The 18,564-nt window shown below is 39.3% G+C and overlaps 1 protein-coding gene across 3 annotated transcripts in view; it reads left to right on the forward strand.

Moving 5' to 3' along the window:
- The window catches only part of Acvr1 (activin A receptor type 1), a 123,439-nt gene that overhangs the window by 67,872 nt on the left and 37,003 nt on the right, over positions 1-18,564 (forward strand). For all 3 annotated transcript variants that reach the window (XM_071619165.1, XM_027938038.2, XM_071619164.1), the window contains one exon: positions 5,537-5,610. In XM_071619165.1, coding sequence (XP_071475266.1) covers positions 5,544-5,610 — 67 coding nt within the window. In that variant the 5' untranslated portion in view covers positions 5,537-5,543. The remainder of the gene's footprint in view (positions 1-5,536; positions 5,611-18,564) is intronic.

Genomic DNA, 18,564 nt, shown 5'->3' on the forward strand with positions numbered 1-18,564 from the left:
TCAGTTTTAATTCCTAAAATTAAACTAAATGAGTAGATATAGCCTGCATAAACAAGTTCTTTAGTGATTTTCAAGAGTATAAAGGGATCATGAGGCCAAAAAGTTTGAAAACCACTAGTGAGGTATCCCTGAATTATTGAATTGTTCCTATTCCCATTTCTGCCAATCTCTCTTTCTTACCAAGAGTAGAGGAGTTGAAAGTTTACTTTTAAAGGCAATATATTTTTTTAATATGTTTTGAAGTTATAAGTAGGTTCTTTAGGTTGATACTTTAACATATTGATGTTTCTTATAATTAAAGTGCCATCAGGAATTTTCAGAACATTCTCTTTTCTGCATTTTTCCCCCTTTCCTTTTTGGGGTGCTCTTTTCAGTAGCTGAATTAATGGGCAGCAGAGGCACTCCAAACCCTGAACAGTGGTAGCCAGTAAGTGATATTGATTTTTTTTACCCCAATAATTTTTAGCATATTTTAAGATTAGTTTGGGGGACAGAATTTATCATTCTTTTTATGTCTCCTTATTTATGAGCTGAAATTAATTTTGCTTGCATAATGATAATCTGTAAATAGATATTTTGGGGCATCAGCTTTTGTTGGCTTTGTGGCATGGAAAGTACAGCAGTGTCATTGCTTTTTGAATTTTTTTTTTTAATTCCAAAAGGATTTTTGACTTTAAAGCTTGGTAACTATTAACATTAACTATTACCCAGATTAAAACTCTATACATTAAAGTTTATGGAGATGATACATTATTTATTTATTTGTTTTATTGGCGTATTGTAATTATATATAAATTGGACTCATTATGTCATATTTATACTTGTATATAACGTAATTTGAGATGATACATTTTTTAATCTTGTCATTCCTTTACAGGTATATATAGAAGGATATGTATTCATTTTTTTAATAAGCTGAGCTTATTAATTTGGAAAGCATTGTAATTAGACAGGTATTAAATGTGCATCTACATGGCTCTGGCATTGATGGACAAGGTAGACAATAGATTTTGCTGCTATGGATTTTAGTGTATAAGGGAGACATGTTCAGAAGCCCATAAAGATCTGAATACATAATTATTAGTAATGATGATTTCTATGAAAATTAACAAAGTAATATGTGAAAGTGAAAGAAAGGTTTTTGAGGGGTTAGGCACCCTACTATAAGGAAGGGACATTTATATTGAGACTTGATAGATGAGTAGGAATTGGCCAGGTTGGGCTATAAAGAGGACCCAGTGACAGCACACATACACAGGTCTAGAGATGGGCAAGAAGCAGACTGATTGGAGTGCCTAGAAGTAAGGGGCCAAGGGTGTTATCCAGACTTGTTTACAGACTCTAACACAAGGGAACTAAGGAAAAGATGGTGGTGAGAACCAAGGGGGGCTCGGTAACAGTGAGGACACGGGCTTAGAGTGCCTTACCTCAGCAATGACGGTAGTTTCCCTTTCCAGCTTTCTTGGGCTGTCTCTAGCTCAGAGCTCTTCCAGGTCTCTGGTACCTGGCCATTCTCATGTTTTTCTGTTCTAAGTTAAGCCTTAAGTTCTTGGGACATACCTCACTTGTCCTGGCCTTGGGCCTCTACAGAAGCTGAGGAATTGTACCTTTTTCCTTACATGATACCCTGATGTGCCTGCCCATGTCTGCATCACATCCCCTGTCTCACACACACACACACACACACACACACACGCACACCCACACACCTGGAGCACGTGCTCTTCCCATTTTCCTAATACTTTTGTCCTGGTCCTATTAAAATACTACCTCCTCAGGGTAGTATATATAATTCCCTCATGCTCCAGAAATATCTCAGCTTGCTTTCTTGGCAATATAGTTTAATTATTTCTTACTTAATATTTTAGTTTTTAAGTTATGCAATCTTTTTGATAATTATTTGACTACCAGCATATCTATGTTATAAGTTCCACAATAGCAAGAACCATATTTTCATGTCTAATATGTAGTATATAGTATATAGTTCCTTATTACACCACCTAGTAGGTTCTCAATAGTATTTGAATGCATGAATGAATTAATGAAAGAAGGACTGGCAATTCAGAGATAAGACTGAGATGAAAAAAATAGATTAATGGTCTCAAATGGCTTTTGATGACTTATCAGATCAGTTTAATTTTTTTAATGTACACTCAAAATATGTTGATTTGTGTTTTATATTATATGCAAAGTATGTATTATAAAATATATATATGGGTTTGGCTTTGGGTCCTTGGATCAGTTACTTCCACTCATCCATTAGAAAATCCATAGAATAGGATTAATATGAGTATTTTTTATAGTGTTTTAGGGAGTGATTGGATAAAATAATGCATATTGATCCTAAGCACGGTGCCAGGCTAATTAGGAAGTGTCACTAGTGTTATGGTGATAATGATGTAACACTGACAGATGACTAAGAGACATCAGAATTCCTCTTAATTTCTTTCTTTCTTTTTTTTTTTGGATACTGGGGATTTAACCCAGTGGCACTTTACCACTGAGCTACATCCCCAGCCCTTAGCTTTTCATCACTATAACAGAATACCTTAGACATTTAACTTAGAAAGAGGAAAGGTTTGTTTTGTCCATGGTAGAGGTTCTAGTCCATGATGGGTTAGACCTATTGCTTTAGACATCTAGTTGAGGTATGGATAGCAATGGTGAGGATCTCATGGTGGAGCAAACTGCTCACCTCATGGTCAGGTTAAAAAATAGAAAGAAGGAGTTAGGATTCCACGGTCCCCTTCAAGGACATGCTCCTAGTGACTCAACAACCCTCTACTGGGCCTCATCTTTTAAAGATTCCTCCATCTTCCAGTAACACCACCCCGGGGACCAAAAGTTTTACACGTGGTCCCTTGGGGGACATTCAAGATCTAAATTTTAGCAATATATTAAAAAGAAATTTTAAAAACTAAATATGGTACTTCAAATATGTGCATTTTATTGTACTTTAATTTTACCTCAATAAAGCTATGAAAAAAAAAGCCAAATATAAAATATTTAAGGTAATAGTGATGGCATCACATTATTACTGAAAAGCCCGGCATTCAAGTAATATTTATTATGTGTATCAGAGGACGTGAATTCAGTTTTCCATTTTTTAAAAAAAATTATGGATTTGGGGAGACTGCTTCATACCAGATTAACCTGAATATTCTTAACTTTTCTTCAGTAAAGTGGTTAAAGAAGAACTACTAGGAATAAATGATGTTGGGGCATCGTTTTCTTATTCTTCTGGTGCTTGCATCAGTAACATAATCAATCTCTAGTTTCTTTAATGATTTTAGGACACCTGCCCTTGGGGGAGAGCTCATTTCATTATAACCAGCCAGTATAAATTATGAATCCACTTAAATGGACCCTCAAATCTATAGTGCACAGCTGCACTCCATAAGCAGATCATGCCCACCCTTTCATCCTGTAACTCTGCTCTTCCTGAAAGCCACCTCTCGTTCTGCTGTCACAGGGAACTGAGAAAGACTTCCAATAAAGACTTTAGTCATTTACTACTTTTTGAAATTCACAGTTTTGTGAAAAAGGGAGTTTAGTATTTTTATTCCATGGCTCAAGGAGTATTTTGTATGGCCATTGGATGCATGCATCCAAGGCGGGTGGCTCTTGCTGGGAATTTCAACAGACACGACTACAAGTTGTTCTGCACCAGTGCTGGGGAGCTGAAATGAAATCTCTTAGGATGGAGAATTTTCTGTCCCCACAGCACAATACCTTAGGCCAGGTAATTTGGGAAGAAAAGAAATTTATAGTTCCAGAGGCAGGGGAATCTAAGAACACAGCTGCAGCATCTGCTCAGCTCTAGTGAGGGCCCCCCTTGCTGCATTATAACATGGCAGTGAGGCAGCTGGCTAGGGTCACTTTTCCTCTTCTTATAAAGACTACAAGTTTATCTTGTCCTAATCACCTTCCCCAAAGCCCCACCTCCAAATACTACTAATATATATCTTTGGGGATTAAGATTGCAATACAGGAACTTTTGGGGGGCAGATTCAAACTATACCACCTTTTGAGCTAGATCATGAATGATATGAGGAGAGGAGTGGGTAAGAGAGAGTTGTGGGTACAGCAGCTCAGGTCAGTTCAAGCAGAGGGCAACAAATAACATATTGCTGTTCAAAGGCATAGAGAGTGTCAGAGGAGTCGGCCTGTGGTTGTGAGAGGTCAAGATGAGGAATTTGTAGCCTCAAAAAAGACTTGCTACAGAAAAGATCTATGTGAACGTGAATTATTATAACAACTACAGTCGAAGAGGGCCACTCCAGTTTCATATGGTTTTAAAGATAAAAGAAAGGTGCATAAAAATCCCCAGTACCCCTCCTTGCTATTAGAGAAGTGATAGATTGAAATATAATTGTGGAAAAAGGAAAATATTAAATGAGAGGTAGAAAGATGGGATGGAGTGTGGTAAGGAAACAGTCAGACAATCAACTGAAGGAGAATCACAAGGAATCTACTCCAAACGGGTTAACAGAATTTGCCCTTTGGTTTGAAGGTGCAAGAGTAAGGTAGCACATTAGCCTATTCATAAAGAACTTTATCAGTTTTCTTTGTTACTCTATCCAGAAAATTGTGTCTAGCCAAATTCCCATCAGGTTCCTGATATTTGCAGGACTTATTCAAGTGGAAAAATTCTTAACTCAGGAAATTGAGCTTCTGCCAATATAGTTTTAGGCCAACACCAACTTGAAATTTTTGTCAACTATCCTAATGATAATTTCTCAATGATAATTTCATATATTATAGATGTACATGATTTCATATTTCAGGAGTATTCCTGTCTTAATTGCATCTGTCCTTTGTTAAAATCTAAGGTGAACTAGAAATGCATTGCTTTGCCATAGATGAGGTGATTTCTGTTTGCTTGACTGTTTTCTTTGAAATGCAGATTCCACCGCCTCTTCACCTTTTAAAGCAAAGTAAGGCACAAATATAGTAATTCAGCTTTAGTTATTCAGTCTCTTAATCTTTTAAAAAATATTTATATTTTAGCTATAGTTGGACTCAATACTTTTGTTTTATTTATGTATTTTTATGTGGTGCTGAGGATCGAACCTAGGGCCTTGCACGTGCTAGGCGAGCTCTCTACCGCTGAGCCACAACCCCAGCCCTGGTCTCTTAATCTTTAACATCATGCTAGAGTAGTATATCCATTCTTCTTAGGGATTTTACTATTATGTCAATGTAGTGTGCAGTAGGGTAAGATCAAATTCAAACCTGAAATCTGTGGGAATGCCTCATCTTCAGCCTTTACACCACTACTCCCTGAGTTTCCTTCCTGAGTTTTTCATCTAAGAGGATGGGTTCCGAGAAAGTGAATCTGATTAACTCCTTAGATGACTTTCTTAGATCAATGAAAAGGGCATCCAATTGAATGTGCTAAAACATATGGGAACATATGTTAGAGGGATTTGTAAGAGGGGCCTTCAGTGGCAGAGAAAGATGGTATGCTTAATTGAATTTGTCATCCTGCAGTTAAATTTTTGTTTGACTTACTTCTTTTCTCTTCCCTCCACAGTTGTACGATGATAGATGGAGTGATGATTCTTCCTGTGCTAATGATGATTGCTTTTCCTTCCCCGAGTGTGGAAGGTAAGGGACATGCAGCTATTTGGATTAGGATAAGTATATTGTGTATCATTTGGCTTGTTGTAAACTAGGCAGGTCTTAACCCTATTAGCCTCAACACACCTTTTTTATAATAAATATTTGGTAAAGCCCCTTGACTGTTTTGAAGTACAATTCTGATCCCTATTATAATTTAAAAGTATTTGATATAAAAACCTGGCATAATGCACCATCTAAAATAAATATTAAGAAGAAATAAAGAAATTTCTGTAATTAACAGTATAGCAATATATATAAACAGATTCCGTACATTCAGTCACAGTCAGCATGAGTATGCTTGAAGACATAAAGAGGTAGAGTAGCTTCCCAGTCCCCATCCATGGTTCCATTTTTCACAGTTCTAGTCGCTCGTGGTCAACCATGGTGCAAACATATTAAATGGAAATTCCAGAAATAGATAATTCATAAGTTCTAAATAATTTTTATTATGTATAATATGATTTTTCTGTTATTGTTGTTAATCTCTTAGTGTGTTAAATTATAAATAAACTTCATCATAGGGTATATATGAGGAACAAACATAGTATATTTAGGGTTTGGTACTCTCCATGATTTCAGGCATCCATTGAACATTTGAGAACAGGTATCCCCAGAACAAGGGGGGGGGGCTACTCTAGCACATGCTATGTATGTAATAATCTTCTGTATCCTCAGAAGGAGGTTGGTACTGTTGTGTGGTATTAGTGTCACAAGTAGCCTAACCTTCCATGATTGCATTTTCTGAATAAAATCCAAATTGAGAACTGCTGACCTTCTGCTGTAGTTTGAATCTGGAATGAGCCCCCATGTGTTAAAGGTCTAATTCCCAACTTGGCACTATTGGGAGGTGATAGAAACTTGAAGATTTGGGGCCTATAGGAAGTCTTCTGGTTTTTATTTGGGTTGTTCCCCCAAAAGGGGTTTGTGGGACCCCACCCCTTCCACTTTTTATCTTTTGCACTTGGCCTTGAGGTTAATAGAGTTCTTCTGCCACATGCTCCAACCATGATATACTGTGCTGCCACTGGCTAAAATAATGGGACCAATCTGTCATGGACTGAAACTCCCCAAACTGTGAGCCCAAAGTGAACCTTTTCTCTTATTACGTTGATTATCTTGGGTACTTGTTATAGTAATGGAAAGCTGATAACATGCCCTCAGGTTATAGGATATTTATATGTTTTTGGAGATTTACATATAGTGACGGTTTAATCTACACTATTTGTAATAGGTACTAGGCTCAATTAATTTTACCAAGATTTTTCATGTAAATGAATGTGTACTGGGACAGTCAAAATTTGTGTGGGCATTGGCTGTCTTTGTCTATGTGGGCTGTGATCACAAAAATGTCATAAACAGGGTTGTACATAAACAACAGGAATTTATATTTCAGTTCCAGAGGCTGAGAATTCCAAGTTCAAGATGCTAGCAGATCCAGTGTCTGGCAAGGGCCCATTTCTCCTTCAAACATAGCAGGCTAAACTTTAGCTGTGTGGTACCACCAAGGCATTTCAAGGACTTTGGCATCTCTGGTCTCCTGCCAATTTTCAAAAAGTTGCTTAGAGGTAGTACTACTCCTTTTGAAAGAATAAAATGTATTCATAATTCTCTGCATTTGTATGTAATTTCTTTTAGCATGTTGTTATATAACTCTGTATATACATAAAACATAAATACGCCTTACTGTGCATCAAGCTGTGCCCACTCTGTTTTAGAAGGTTCCTCCATAGAGAGTGGTGCGTACAGTGTGAATTCAGCTTCCTTATAATAGGTGGGACAGTAAGGCTAAGTGAGGGACATTAACCAGTTATAAGTTCTTTGGGATATAATGTTATATTTTATATAATTGATAAGTTTCTAGGGAAGTAACTGGAAAGTTAGTGTAGCCCATACTGCGGGGACATCTGTGCTGAATCTTCTAGAATGGATTTTGTTATTTTTTAAGCTTATACTATTTGATCTATTTCTACTTCCTTTTCATATTCATTGACATACATTGTGCTGCTTCAGTATCCAATATTATGGCCAGTAGTCAATGTGACACTTGAAGTGTAGCAATGGAATTGAGGTGTGCTGTAAGTGTAAGGAACAAACTTGATTTTTGAAGACAGTGAGGATGTAAATTCCACTTGTTTCTTTTTTTTACTATGTTGAGCAAATTTGGAATTACATAAGGTTACTAATATTTTGTTTCTCTTGGACAATGGAGCTATAGCCCACTTTAGATATTCAGTGTGTAGACGCTGCTCTAAGCAATATTGTTAAAGACTTTGTGATAATATGACGCTTGTGTCAATTAGTGCCAAGGATGTTTGAAGAAAGTTTTCCACTGTGGCAGTGTGAAAGGATTAATAGGAGGAAAAGGGCTTTTATAAAAGCTGACAAGATTTGTTGAGTTAGCAGGGGTTTTCATCATTAAATGTTCATCTGGGGCAATTGTGCCCCAGGAAATACTTGGCAATTTCTAAACACATTTATTTCAAATGAGTTTCTAGGATTCCCTGTCTTCTTTTAAATTACTTAACAATTTGATTTTTTATTGTTATTTTTTAATCTAAAGAATCTCAGGACTAAATTCTCTCCAAATGTCTTATATCTTTCCCTAGGTGCCTTATCAGTTCTTTGTGGTATTAAGTAGTACCTTTGGGTTTACACTGGCATCATGGACTTAAGTGTGATGTAGATAAGATAGAAAGAAAAAGGAGCAGAAGAGAAATTGAGGTGGAAATGTAGTATAAAGAGAGAAGGGGGTTGGAGAAAGAGTGGGAAAAAGAGAGGCGCAAATGGAATTTATGGAAATGTCAATAACATCTCTATTGGTTGTTTTTTCCTGATCCCAGCTCTTAAGCTGCCCAGAGAGTCCAGCAAATGATATTTTCATGCCACAGTAAAAACACATAATGAAACTAGTTTATCTGGGCTGATACAGAAATGAACGGCCACTAAGGTTTTGCTATTCTATCTACCACCACCACCACCACCACCAGAATGTTTACAAATATGGACCAGAGTGTGGGAAAGAGTGTCTCATCCTTTAGCTGAAATACTTACTATCTTTTTTTTAAAAAAGAACATCCAGTGAGTGCTCTGACCTAGAGTGCTCCAGTCATAATGGCCATTGCCTTGTGCTCTCTTCTCTCCCTGGCTCAGCTCCATGTTGACTGTCAATAGCATATTCTATGAAAGGCACTCTTGTTTTTATGTATGTACCAGTACCTTTTTTTTTTTTTTTTTAAACACAGAAAAACTCTATTTGTAACATACTCTAATGTACTCAACGTTAGTTGTAAAGCAAATGTTAAGTATAAAATACTTAGCCAAAAGAGGTAAATTCCAGGGCAGACAAGGAAAACATTTGTAATAGTACTATAGCTTATCTGGTGCTGAGCTTTATAGATTACCAAGTTTAAAAGAAAACAGGACCCATATTTAATGTTTATAGAGTAGAGGAACCAGCTTATTAATTGTGCATCAGTGATATTATTGATACTAGATGACATCATTGGGACCTAAATAAAAGTCATAGAGGTTTTTTTTTTGTTGTTGTTGTTGTTTTGATACTGAGGATTGAACTCAGCAGTGCTTTACCACTGAGCCATATCCCAAATCTTTTTATTTATTTTTTTTTAATTTTGAGATAAGGTCTTGCCAAGTTGTCAAGGGCCTTACTGAATTATTGAGGCTGGCCTCAAACTTGTGATCCTCTTGCCTCAGCATCCTAAGTCTCTGGGATTATAAGTGTACACCACTGTGTCTGGCGATATTTTGTTCGGATGTATTTTGTAATCCATTAAAAAACAAACAAGGGTCAGACATGGTGTCATGAGGCTGTAATCTCAGCTACTGAGGAGGTTAAAGTAGGAAGATGGCTTGAGCTCAGGAATTCAAAGGCAACCAGGGCAACAGAGCAAGACCCCCACCTCCGAAACAACCAAAGAAGGATGGGGAAAGGTTGGTCAGTGTACACTGAGTTATAGTCAGACAGTTCTGGGGTTCTGTTGCATAGTAGGATGGCAAGTAATAATAATAATGTGTATGTCAAAGAAAGCAAGGAGGAAGAATTTTGGATGTTTTCACTACAAATAAATGATAAGTGTTTGAAGATATAGGTGTGCTTACCATGATTTGAGCATTATGCATTGTATAAAAGCATCAAAACATTACTTGTCACCCATAAATATGTACAAATTTATGTGCTCTCCTCCAAAAAAAAAAAAATCAAACCAACTCTTCCTCCTTTGTCTCCCCGATTTTTTTTTTCATTGCTGAGGACCAAGTGTTTCTTAAACAGTGATTAAAAATGGTGATAACACTTCAAATGGTAGTTCCAAAATCATGGACCTACTATTGGATAGAGTTTGTGTGTATTTCAGAAACTTTTTTAAGTTCTGTGCAACTCTAAATGCTCTGGGCAAAAAGGGACTCTTTTTTTTTTTTTTTTTAATTGTTGTTATTTTTGTTTGTTTCCAAATACAGAAAATTGGAAAATACTGTGTACTGTAATGATCCCTTTGATGATTGCCCATAATATTTATTTATTGCTTAATACGTGTGAATTATTGGGCTAATCGCCTTATGTTATTATTTCCCATATTAATTAGTACTTATTTTTTCCTAAAAAAATTCTCTCATTCGATGATATGGTAAAGAAAAAAAAGTTATTCTGAACAAAAGAGATAAATTATAGTAACAAGAAACGAGAGCAACAAATTTAACACTGAGATACTTCTTTTACATTCAATCATCCCTTCAAGAACTTCCTGAATCCTCAATAATGAGAAATTCAAAGAAAGGCTTTTCTATTCTTCCCCCCAGTGGCAAAGAGGGGCACCTTTGTGGACTCTAACAAAAAGTCCATTGAAGTTATCCCCTTCCTTCCTTCATTGGGTAATTGGGCTGGAAAGTCTGAGTGGCAATGGCTTTGAAAATACTAAAATCCAGTTAACTCAGAAAATAATTTAGGACTTAGCAGTCTTCTCTAAGGCCAAAATCTCTTGCAACAAAACTCTGCATAAGTCTAACCTCCCTTGCTATAATAAAATCTAACTTTGACTTATAAATCTTACAAAATGTTGGTTGTCTTGGCTTTAAAATATTTCCAAAGAAGCAATACTCCATTTGAAGTACTGGTGTCACCGTCTTCACCTGCGTGCATTCAGGGACAAAAGGAAAGCCAAACCCAGAGGTTCTGTCTTCTCCCTGGTGGCATAATAGTAGTATTAGAACATGATCAGTCTTATTAGTGGGAAGGAAGGGAAGAATATACAGGTAATTAGGACTCAAGTGCTCTTCTCTGTGAAAGCAAATAAAAACTCTTCCTGCAGCTAGAGTTGTGTAGATAATGAACATGAAAAATGATTACTGGTAGGAGAGATGAGAAGTAAAGAACACAAACCCAGCTGAAGGGGCTTTGTCATTTGCTATTATAATCTCTCTTCTCTCAAACAGACAGGATTGAGCTGGATTCTAGCATGCACCAGACATAAATAAATGTAGATGTAGCTAACTCAGGGGACACACACACACAAAAAGTGAAAATTAGAAGAGGATTAATAATGATAGAAGCTCTTAGGGTTGGGGATATAGCAGTGTAGCACAGTAGTAGAACACTTGACCAGCACAAGTAATGCCCTGGGTTCAATCTTCAGTACCACACAAAAAATAAGTAAATAAATAAATAATGATAGAAGCTTTTGAACACCACTCTTTAATATACATTATGTTTTTTGTTGGCTGTGTAACCTCAAGCAAGAGCTTTAACCAATCCAAACACATTAAAAAAAAAAAAAAAAAAAAGAAAGAAAGAAAAGAAAAACAAAACCCCCTGTCTTGTTAGGGTAATTGTGAGGATTATGGGAGAGATAAGATGTGCTGGGCTATTTGCCATTACAGAAACTTAAATTGTAAATGTTGGATGGAGCTGCACGTTTTTAAGATTTTTTTAATCATTATCATCATATTTTCTTATGTAATAAAGTGATTATATATGAGTTGGTGCAAGGAGAGCTGAAACAAAGCTTTCTGTTAGCCTCTCCTTCTTGGGAAATGTTTGTTTCCACTGTGGGTAGATTATCTATCTATCTATCTATCTATCTATCTATCTATCTATCTTGGACAGTGTAAGAGGGGAGTGGGTAACACTCATTAAAAATTCAAATCAAACAAAATCAGGCATTGACCAGCTGGGAAAACAAGTTCAACATACAAGCTTATGAAACGCTTTTCTCGTAATTAAGTGTGGAGAGCTGTGGGTCCTTTAGACAGGTCTCAAGAGTAAGAGATGCCATTTCCTCTGCAGAAAAACTAGTAAAATAGGAAGCATGTAGGATTGTAACTTTCACCTTTAGGGGAAAAAATAGGTAAAATAAAACACATTTAAAAATTAATTTACAACCCACAGAACGTTGCTAGCCCCTCTGTAACTTCCCTCTGAAGCTCAAGATGAACTCAGGCAAACTTCCCCAGATAATGATTATTTATAATAGTCATAATTACTCAGAACTCATGTCATTCCAAGATAGTGTAAGACACAGGGTGGGTTGGCTTCCCAACTTCTGACTGTGACTCATAGCTAGAAACATTTTAGACTAGGACCCAGTGTGCATACGGGACCCACACACATCTGAAAGGATAGATTCATGAAATAGTAATTATTCTTAACCATGTTCAGTGTGCTCCTGGTTCTTCTCTTTCCTTAACACTATTCAGTTTCATCTCCAAAAGATGCAAAGAAACCTAGTCATGAGCCACTACGTTGATTTCTCTACCCACGAATGGGTCAAAACCCAGTTTTTTAAAAAAAGTCAACCTCAGTCTGCTCCAAAGAGTCCACTTTCCAGAAGTTCCTGCTGCCCTAAGGGGAAGGTTGTGACCACTGATCTTAGGTCTTCTGTTATGTTTGCCAACAACCCTGGCTTAGAACCTTTTATTTTTTCACAACTTCTAGCCCGACCATCCTGTCTCTCCAAGCCAGTGATTTGAGAGGAAGAGGGAAGTTTACATTTGCACCTTCCCAGCCTTGGTCATAACACTGTAACAGCTGCTGCCCGATTCTTATCAGCTGAATCTGAGCCCTGAGAGAGGGTGTTTCCTAGAGCCAGGGTTAATGCTGAGCCTAATTCTTTGTTATGGGTTAGAGCAGAACATGAACTTTCCAAGGAGATACGTATTTGGGGGATGTGGGAAGGAGAGAAGGAATAAAAGGAAGAATGGGAACTTCTTTGCAGGGACGTGATGGTGAGATGCACTTTAAAAAATAATAACCCTGCCTGTAGATTTTATTCAAATGAAGTACCATTGTCAAAACTGGCTGGCACTGGCAATGTCTGTGTAAGCAAGAAGGGGTTCTTGCTATTAATGAGTCACAGTCCAGTTGTTTGAAGCCTGGCTTACCACATGGTACTAATACTTTCCTTACAAGGAATACCTTTGACTCCTGTGGGGCTGGGGCTGGGGCTGGCAATCCAGGGAGGCAAGAGTTTTATAGGATGAACTGGCCTTAGACCAGCAGAGGAGGGACTAAGAAGGACATTTCAGGCAGGGGAAGGGTGGAGGCCAGAGACCATGGGGGACACCAAGTCATGAGACAGGATTAATTAGGGCTGAGTTGAGACCTGCAAGTAAGGCTGAGCCCTGTGCCTGAGGTGTTGTGTCTTGTATTCTGAAGGCAGTGGAGAGCTAGTGAAAGATTAAGTAGAGGCAATTTGTGTGCTTTGAAAGAGTGGTGTGATGGAAGTGGATCCTAGGTCATGTCAAGAATAGAAGGAAAGGGAGTGAGAAAAACTAGTTCTCCTGCAGTTTGGGGGCAGGCTGACCACATGCTTCATTTTCAAAGTCCTCCCAACTATAGCAACTAAATGGTGGCAAACAAAAACAAACTGTAGTTCAAAAAGTAGAACTTTATTACAGGTAGTTCACAAGTAACGACGACAGCTGTGAAACAAGGATCACCTAATAATAATCCACTGCTAACTTTATTATGAAAACAGAATCCTGAGCTGCTGACTTTTCTAGCAACTTTTGCAAGATACTTCAATCCTTCTAGCTGGCCTTTTGTTCCTGTGTTGCCATGGAGTGTCAATAAGCCCCGCTCAGAATAACCCAGGCAGTGAGCGGAGAGGTACAGCCTGCTTGCCAGCGGCGTATTGGCTGGGCAGGTTACACTGTTTGCCTGTCTCCGTTCTTGGGAGGAGCGCTGGGCTGCTGGTTGCCCTAGCAGCTGTGAAAGGTGTATGTCTCTTGGCTGCCCAGAGTTTGAACCGCTACCAAAACTCGGCTGCCTCCTGAGCATGTGTGGCTCCCGATTGAGCTGATAGCAACTGAAAATAGCCCACTGAGCACCTGTCCCTGGTACAGCAGCCCCTGGCTGACTGCCTTGAAGGACAGTGTGGACTCACTTGGTAGACAGCAGGTGAGGTGCTGAGCAGATTGTAATGATTCTTAGGAAGATCTGGGGACTTTGTCCCTGCTTAAATGGGAGCAAAAATAAAAACAAACAAACAAACAAAACCCCAAATGAAAAGCAGGCTTTTGAGCAGGTCCGTTTGACACTTGCGTGGTTAGTGGGTGGCCACAATGGCTGTGTTTGTACAGTGTGTCCTAAGACTCCATATAGTTCCCTTGTTCAACAAAACAGTGGTCCAATACACTGAGAGGTGTAAGTTTCCTCTTGGAAGGGGATGTTTTCCTAAAAAACTCCCAGATGGCAGCCAGCCATGGTTTGTTGTTGCGTCTGCTTCAGAAAGGGGAGGCATTGAATTAAACTATTTAGTTTCATTTTATACCTGGTCTTTAATCTCCAGGGTTCAGTATATAGTTTCTACAGCGTGTCTCTTTGCAAGGTTATTTCTCAGTAGGCCAAATGTGGGGGTGCATGGAGAATTAATAGAACCATAGCATGTTAGGAGCTGCCTGCTCCCCTTTGGGACTCCTTCCATTTCCTTCTGGACTTTCTTCTCCTCACTGGGCTTGCCATTGTTGGATAGGCTTGGCATGACAGTGTGGATGGAAGCAGGCTCTGGAAGGAAATACTTCTGAGATGACTGGTGGTATTAAAGCTACTATTTAAAAGTGACCCTTCGTAGATACTTGGGTTATCTTTAGGCTGGGAGTGATCTGCAGCTACAGAAGCCAAAGGGAATCTGCGGAAAGTCTTGCCTGTTGCTCTGGCCTGGGTTTGTTTAGGTATTCTTGCCTCCCAGCCAGTGGCCTTGTGACACATCTCAGATTTAGCTGGCTTTCTTCTGCCAGGGTCCAATATGACTGTGGAAGCTGAAAATGGATTGCCATGCCGCAGAGATTGAGACACAGGGATGGTGTGTTTGGAAAGCCAGTTCTAATTGCCAGCCCTCTGAAGAAATGCATTCTGCTTCTGCCCTGAGTGTAGGCATCTGGAGCTTTTCTTTGGACTTGAATAAAGAGGAATAAGCTCAAAATGACCCAAACTCAAACTTCTCATAGTGGCTGTAGGATCTTTATTCTCTCAATAATCAGCCAGTCTTCTTAAATATGTTGAGTTTGGAGTTAATGAGTTCTTTTGGGCCATATTAATTAGTCTGATAGGGGTAAGAAGATATGTGAAGCAAAGATCAGGTTATGAGGGCTGGCATTACAGTCTTGCAGTCATGGGACTGAGGACATGGGATTCCCTGCTTCCTTAGCCCCTCATGGAGTTCTGGACGAGACAGGGCCATGAGAAGTAGATTGGGGAGTCGGAGATGGAGAAGTAGCAGTAGCAGAAGCTTGGACTGTGCCCCAATTTTTCACTCTCTTTATTTTTTTACTCCCTGTGGTTTCATCTAGCATGGAATGGGCGTAGTCTAGAAATCACCACGTCCCTTCCATTCTCTTTCTCTGGCGTAGGATAGAGTACAGAGCTAGGGAAGAGGGGGGTTTCACTAATTAGGGGCATTTTCACCTTTGGATTTGGGTGCCACAATGCCTAAGGCTGCATTCCAAGACTGTTGTTAAACAAACTGGAACCCTGCCCAGCATTTGAAGGGTTTATCTGTGTGGTTTGAAAGCTTCCGGAAAGGGTGGAGGTGTGGTAAAGGCTTGTGATGGTAACTAGATCCAAGGTTGGCAAACTTGTGAAGGTCGGTCCCTGAACCCCAGAGGAAAGGGTGGAGTAGGGCAGGAGAGGAGAAACAGAGGTGTAGAGCTGGGCTTTAAAGGCCCTGGTGGTTCCTTCTCTGCTGTTCTGCTCTTTATTTAAGGTTTCCTGTTAAACCAAGTTTCAATTCAGAGCCCAGGTAGGAAGCTCTGAGTGGTAGGCCATATACTCCCTGGCTAGCCCAAGGAGACAAGGGAAAACACCAAAAATGAGTTAGCCAAGAGCAATTCCCCTTCCTGTACTGTGAGCAGAGCTTCAGGCCTGAGATGGTGAATAGATGGAAACCTAGAGAAGGAATGACTTTTCTGAACTGTTTATAGCTCACTAGAATGAACTGCTTTTGCCTTCCTTCTGGCTCTGTTATTCTCCCTAGAACTGGAGCTTTGTTCAGACATGGGCATTGCTTGTTGTATGTGGGGAGGAGAGAGTATTTTCTGGCCTATGAAAATATTCCACAGTAGGCAGTTCCCCTCAGTCGTTGTAATCATTTGTTTCTGTGAAGCCTCATTTGGAGAAGTTTAAAGACAAAACACAGAGGGCATTACTTTCCTCTTGTGTTAAGGAGTTGCGTCATAGGCATTGCTGTGGCAAAGCCAAGTCTGTACAGCATTCAGAGAATCATAAAAAAAAAAAAAAAACATGGAAAAGACAGGCCAATATTGTCTTAGGTCATTACCCCACAGTGTTGTTTAATTTGTTAGTCACTTGAACACGGGCTAAATTTTTGGCTTTGAAATAGAAGGTGTGGCTGCTGTAATAGGCTTAATTTACAGGGATTATTTCAGAGACAAGGAGTCAGCCCAGACACAAAATAAACAGATGGCACTTTTTAAATTTTTTCTTCTTTCTCAGCTTCAGCAGTTCAAATGCAGGATGACTTAGGAATCCTTATCACCTTCAGCAAAGCAAGAGAAGAACATGATGTAATTCGCTCTTTCCCACTCCCTGCTGAACTTGCCATTATTGCACTGATAGGGAAAAAAAATGGCAGCAAAGATCGGGGCAGCTTTTCCTCTGCTGAGCAGCCAAGTGCTGCAGGCATCTCTGTAAGCTGACTGGCGTTGAAGGCACTTTTTGTATGTGGATGATCTTGATCACCATAGCACTATGGTAGCCCAAAGTCCCCAAGCAGCCAGCCCAAAAGAGGACCAGCCACAGAAGCCCAGCTGTTCTAGAATGTATTAGAGTTCCTTATTTTAGGAACTCTTGTATTTTAGTTTTTTCTTCTGACAAACAAACAAGCTAACGAAAAACCTACTGTACCACAAAAAGTACTAATTTGCCACACATGGGAGCCCGAGTAGTGAACAGATGTGATGGTACGGCGGGCTTCTCTAGGGAAGAAATGGTTTGCACAGACATGCTGGCCTGGTGACTAAGCCTTGCCTTAAGTTCTGTGCTGACATTTGAAGACTTTATGGGCTCAAGTCGGCTCTGAAAATTAGCATCAGGTCTCTTCTCACCTCTGAAACCTTTCTGTGAGGAGAAAATTCATGCTGTAGCAAATATGCCTCAGGCTTGTACTTCAGTCAGGCACTAAGGCCATGGCTGGGTATGTAATGGTGATCCAGGCAGATGCAGTGCCCACCTTCAAAGTGCTTGCAATCTATAGGCAAGCGCTGGGCATTCAATAGCCATAAGGACACAAACCTGAGTTTCCACAAACCTGAGTTCCTGAAGGGGGTTTCTTCTTTACCTTTGGGTGTGTGAATAAAGTCTGCTCAAGGAAATATCATGCAAGGTAGGATGTGCATGGTTGATAGGCACTGACTAGGTGAATGCAGCGTTAGAGGTAGAGACAAGCTTTCAGGGTGGAGGGAATTCTATACCTACAGGGCCTTGGATCCTGAACCATGAAGAAGTCTTCTGAGAGTTGCCAAGTACTGAAGAGGATGCTAAACAGCAGGCAAGGATTAGGCTGTTGCCTGTCCTTGAGAGTGGTAGAAGGCAGTGAGAATCAGGCGGGATGCCATTTACTGCGTTAGGGAATGCTGGGGAAGAGCATGTTTGGAGTGGAGGCATCATGAGTTCAAAATCATAGACATTTTTGTTGTTATTCTAGTTTTTAGCTATCTGTTTGAATGCCTCTATTATAATCCTAGAGTACATTTTCTTCTTGGCTTTACAACTTTATTAAGTATCAGTTTCTTTGATTAAAAAGGAAAAAGAAAGTGAGTTCCCTAAATGAGTATTTATAATGAGAAAGCATCTGGGCACTTGGGGTATTTAATCCCTGAGCATATAGCCTGCCTTCTTGTCAGAGGATCAAATGCCCTTCACTAGGCATTCCGGATGGACCTTTGTGCTCCTGTCTTAGGAGCAGGCTTGCTGGCAATGAAACCTGGCATTGCAAAATCCTTCCTTAAGCCTTTGTTTAATGCCAGAGATCTCAAATGCTTGCAGATTCTGGAGAAGTGCCAAACTGTGTTCCGGATTAGAAAATGATGGAAGGAGTCCCATAATCTATAAACCTAATATAAACTGCCATTCCAAGTGAATGAATTGTTTAGACGGTTGGAAGAAGGCCAGGAATATTTGGAGCTCCTTTTTTAGCCAATGTAAGTTCTGTCCTATTGGACTTTTATAATTACAATCTAATTACTGCATTATTATATGTGCTACTTTGAGGTAAGACTGTAAAAAATTCAGCTTGTTTCTTTTGCTGACCCAAGGATGGATCATAGCTACAGGCTGGTTTACTTGTAGCATTTGCTCATTTGTCTTGTATGAAAGATCTTAGTGGGAAATGTGGGCTTTTATGCACCATTTAGAATGATAATCAGTTTAAATGCCTTAAAGCATTATACAGTGCCTGACTGGGCAGGTGG

Source organism: Marmota flaviventris, chromosome 11, assembly GCF_047511675.1.
Source record: "Marmota flaviventris isolate mMarFla1 chromosome 11, mMarFla1.hap1, whole genome shotgun sequence".
NCBI lineage: Eukaryota > Metazoa > Chordata > Mammalia > Rodentia > Sciuridae > Marmota > Marmota flaviventris.